The following is a 4,389-nucleotide window of genomic DNA, read 5'->3' as shown; positions in this document are numbered from 1 at the left end:
CTTAGGAAAAGGAGAGATTTGGAGTCACAGACACTCACAGAGGGAAGACCATGTAGTAGATATTGTTTTCGTGCAACCTGTAACAAATTTCAAGGGATTGAAGCCCCCCCGCCCTAGCCCTACATTGCGTTCTCCCTTCACAGATATATAGGAAGCTGGAAATCAATTAAATGGAAAGCACTTGGATAATCACCATCCACTTTGAAATTCAGCATGTACCTATAGGAAAAGGAAACAAAGAACGGAAAAAAGCCCATGCGCCAAGAAGAAAAACGCAATGAGTGTTAGAGTGCATTACCTTTACCTTAAGTCCTCCTCCCCATCAAATCAGTTGAGGTAGAGGAAGGAGTCACCTTAGTTCCCTTAATTGCCAAGCAGCCTCCTCTTATTTTGATGCAAAAGGATAGGGACAGGTCCCACTGTAACATCTGCATGTTGACACTTCCACCACCCTGGTTAAAAGGAAACGCTTCAACAGAAACCCACAGGCAGACATGTCGACGATCACACCACCTTACCCCTCAATCTCCAGGCACAGGAAGGCTATTATTGGTTCAGCCCTGGTCACCCCACCACCCTTTGGGCCAATGGCCGAGGATCCTGCGTTGCCAGTTGCTTATTGGCTGCTGCCAGCGGAGGCTGGGAGCACAGCTGCTCTCATTGGACTAACCCGTCATCCAGGCTTAATTGCAGGGCAGGAAGCCTTTTGTGTCAAAAGGGAAAGATGGTAGGCTACCAAGGCACAGAATCAGATAAATTTGAAGGAAGTGAAGTATGCCTTACTATTTTATTTTATTTTATTTATTTATTTATTTATTTATTTATTTATTTATTTATTTATTTTTATTTTTTCGTGTTATGTTAATCACCTAAAGTAGGCCTTTCACAAGGTCGGGCAGTTGAGTAGGGCACGATTCTAGATAGTTTGAGTTTTCTGCACGGTGTTTGGGTCCTCTTTTATGTATTTAACTAAATTAGGATGAGGGGATACGTTGAGGGAATGTGAATGATGTAAGGCTGAATTTTGTATCTGCTACACTGCTTCACTTGTTGCTGTATCAACACACTCGGAAATTCTCTATAGGACACTACTGGACACAAGTGGGAGAAGGAGAATACAAAAGGCAAGTAAAATTATTGTGGACCCAGCTGTGACCGTAAAGAGTCCCGAAGACGCTGACCTGAAGGAGGGGACCATTTAAGAAAGGTATGGAATGCGACATGGTCAAGGAAAATCATAACAGCCTAGACCACAAACATATATTAAAGTGGACTTGCTCACGGTAAATGTGTTTTAAGAACGGGGAGAATGGCACAGGTCAAAACGCTAGAGTAGGTGGGTGTCTAGAGAGTTACAGGTCTCTTGTGCCAAGTTAGGTGGCTCTGAAAAGAGCCTTTGGTTTCCGAGGTGGTCAGGCTGTGCGGAGGCAGCTTATTGGTGGAAGGTGAACATGATGATGGCCTTGGTGGCCTCGGACATGGCGTGCTTGCCAATCTCCCCGGGCAGCAGCAGGCGCACAGCTGTTGGATCTCCCTGGTGGTGATGGTGGAGCGCTTGGTGGTACGGGCCAGGTGAGAGGCCTCCTCGGCGATGCGCTCAAAGATGTCCTTGACGAATGAATCCATGACGCTCATGGCCTCCTGCGAGAGGCTCAGGCCCTCGTGAACCTGCTTCAGAACCCTGGGGAAGTAGGTGGCGAAACTGTCCGGGCTGCGGCGGCGGAGACGGAGAAAGCGGCGGCGGCAGCGGCCACCGCGGCGGCCTCTGCGCCTCGGCTGCTTCTGCTTCGGGCTCTTCCGGTCCGCTGCCCTGGGCTCCTCAGTGTCGAGGCTTTCCTCAGAAGAGGTCTCACAGCTAGGTTCAGCCATGTGGGGCTCCCCTTCCCGACAGCTCGGAAGGAAGGGCAGCGGCGGCAGCTTGAGGGGTGCCAGCCCATTTATAGTCGCTGCATTTCCTGACGTCACTGGCAAGTCCTATCTGATTGGACAAAATGCAAAGACAAGAAGCGAGTCACTGAGCCAAGTCTTGTCAGATCTGATTGCTTCCCTCAAGCTTGACATCGAAATCAGGTGCCTTCTAATTTTCTTGTGGCGGCCGCCAGAAATACGTTCAAACATTCCATGTAAACTTGTAGTTTACCTCCAGATGTCGGGTAACGGTCTCAGGTTTGTGAAATACAGAGTAACATCAGGCTCTGTGCTGAGCTTGGACCCCGCTTGGGAGTCGCTCCCTCTCCCCCGCCCATTCCACTACTGCCCTCGCTCTCTCTCTCTGACTCTCCTTGAAAAAAATTTTTCATATTGGTAATCTGGAGGAAACTACACCTTTAAGAATGTTTGAACATTTTTCTAGTGGCCGTCACAAGAAAATTAGAGGACGCCTGATTCCGACTCTGACTGAAGAGACGTCAAGCTCGAGGGCAAGCAGTCAGATCTGACAAGACCTGGCTCAGTGACCTGCTTCTTAGCTTTGCATGTTGTCCAATCAGATAGGACTTGCCAGTGACGTCAGGAAATGCAGCGACTATAAATGGGCCCTTGCTGCTCAAGCTGCCGCCAGTGCCCTTCCTTCTGAGCTGTCGGGAAGGTGAACCCCACATGGCTGAACCTGGCTGTGAGACCTCTTCTGAGGAAAGCCTCAGCACCGAGGAGCCCACAGCAGCGGACCCGATGACCCCGAAGCAGAAACAGCCCAGGCGCGGAGGCTGCCGCCGTGGCAGTGGCCGCGGCTGCCACCGCCTTGTCTGTCACTGCTGCCCCGACAGTTTCGCCACCTACTTCGCCAGGGTTCTGAAGCATGTTCACGGGGGCTTCAGCCTCTCGCAGTAGGCTGTGAGCGTCATGGATTCGTTCGTCAAGGATATCTTCGAGCGCATCGCCGAGGAGGCCTCTCGCCTGGCCCGCACCAACTAGCGCTCCACCATCACCACCAGGGAGATCCAGACAGATGTGCGCCTGCTGCTGCCTGGGGAGATTGGCAAGCACGCCATGTCCGAGGCCATGAAGGCCGTCATCAGGTTCTACGGACGCAAATGAGCTGCCTCCGGACCGCCTGACCAACTCGCAAACCAAAGGCTCTTTTCAGAGCCACCTCACTTGGCACAAGAGCCCTGTAAGTCTCCAGAGACCCGCCTACTCTAGCGTTTGGACCTGTGCCATTCTGCCTGCTCTTAAAACACCTTTACCGTAAGCAAGTCCACTTTAATATATGTGTGTTGTGCAGTCAGTTATGATTTCCTTGACCATGTCGCATTTCATCACATTCCTAAGTGGCCCAGTCTTTCAGGTCAGCGTCTCCGCGACTCTTTACGGTCACAGCTGGGTACACAATAATTTTACGTTCCTTTTGTATTCTCCTTCTTCCACTTGTTTCGAATAGTATCCTATAGAGAATTTCCGAGTGTGTTGATACAGCAAGTGAAGCACTGTAGCAGATACAAAACTCACCCTTACCCCATTCACATTCCCTCAATGTATCCTCTCATCCTAATTCAGTTAAATACATAGAAGGGGACCCAAACACCGTGCAGAAAACTGAACCTATCTAGAACTGTGCCCTAGTCAATCTCCCGACCTTGTGAAAGGCCTACTTTAGGTGATGAACCTAACAGAAATAAATAAAATTTAAAAAAAGGCCTACTTTACTTCATTAAAAATTTATCTGAATCTGTGCCTTGGTAGCATGCCATCTTTCCCTTTGACACAAAAGGCTTCCTGCCCTGCAATTATGCCTGGATGACAGGGACATCCAATGAGAGCAGCTGTGCTTCCAGCCTCCGCTGGCAGCAGCCAATAAGCAACTGGCAGTGCAGGATCCGCGGCCATTGGCCCAAAGGGTGGTGGGGTGACCAGGGCTGAACCAATAATAGCCTTCCTGTGCCTGGAGATTGAGGGGCAAGGTGGTGTGATCCTTGACATGTCTGCCTGTGGGTTTCTGTTGAAGCGCTTCCTTTGAACCAGGGTGGTTGAAGTGTCAACATGCAGATGTCCCAGTGGGACCTGTCCCTGTCATTTTGCATCACAATAAGAGGAGGCTGCTTGGCAATTAAGGGAATTAAGGTGACTCCTTCCTCTACCTCAACTGATTTGATGGGGAGGAAGACGTAGGGTAATGGTAATGCACTCTAACACTCATTGTGTTTTTCTTCTTGGTGCATGGGCTTTTTTCCTTTCTCTGTTTCCTTTTCCTATAGGTACATTCTGAATTTCAAAGTGGTTGGTAATTATCCAAGTGCTTTCCATTTAATTGATTTCCAGCTTCCTATGTATCTGTGAAGGGAGAACACACTGCAGGGCTGGGGTGAGGGGACTTCAATCCTTTGAAATTTGTTCCAGGTTGCACAAAAACCCACTATTTCGTTATGATTCCCCTGTGTTCCATGTGAACTC

At 49.5% G+C, this 4,389-nt stretch overlaps 1 protein-coding gene and 1 pseudogene across 1 annotated transcript; one reads left to right on the top strand and one right to left on the bottom strand.

The window, feature by feature from the left end:
• Positions 1-1,432: 1,432 nt before the first annotated feature.
• On the bottom strand, positions 1,433-1,869 carry LOC112818187 (histone H2B type W-T-like). Its single transcript, XM_073890724.1, is given in 2 exon segments — positions 1,433-1,527; positions 1,530-1,869. Coding segments are annotated over 2 exon segments (435 nt in total).
• A 729-nt stretch (positions 1,870-2,598) lies between these two features.
• Positions 2,599-3,036, top strand: LOC141372214 (histone H2B-like; annotated as a pseudogene).
• The last annotated feature ends 1,353 nt before the right edge of the window (positions 3,037-4,389 follow it).

This window comes from Callorhinus ursinus, unplaced genomic scaffold (genome assembly GCF_003265705.2).
Source record: "Callorhinus ursinus isolate GAN/ISIS: 27379988/994484 unplaced genomic scaffold, GSC_fseal_2.0 scaffold2699, whole genome shotgun sequence".
NCBI classification, from domain to species: domain Eukaryota; kingdom Metazoa; phylum Chordata; class Mammalia; order Carnivora; family Otariidae; genus Callorhinus; species Callorhinus ursinus.
This window is presented reverse-complemented; position numbering and strand designations above follow the sequence as displayed.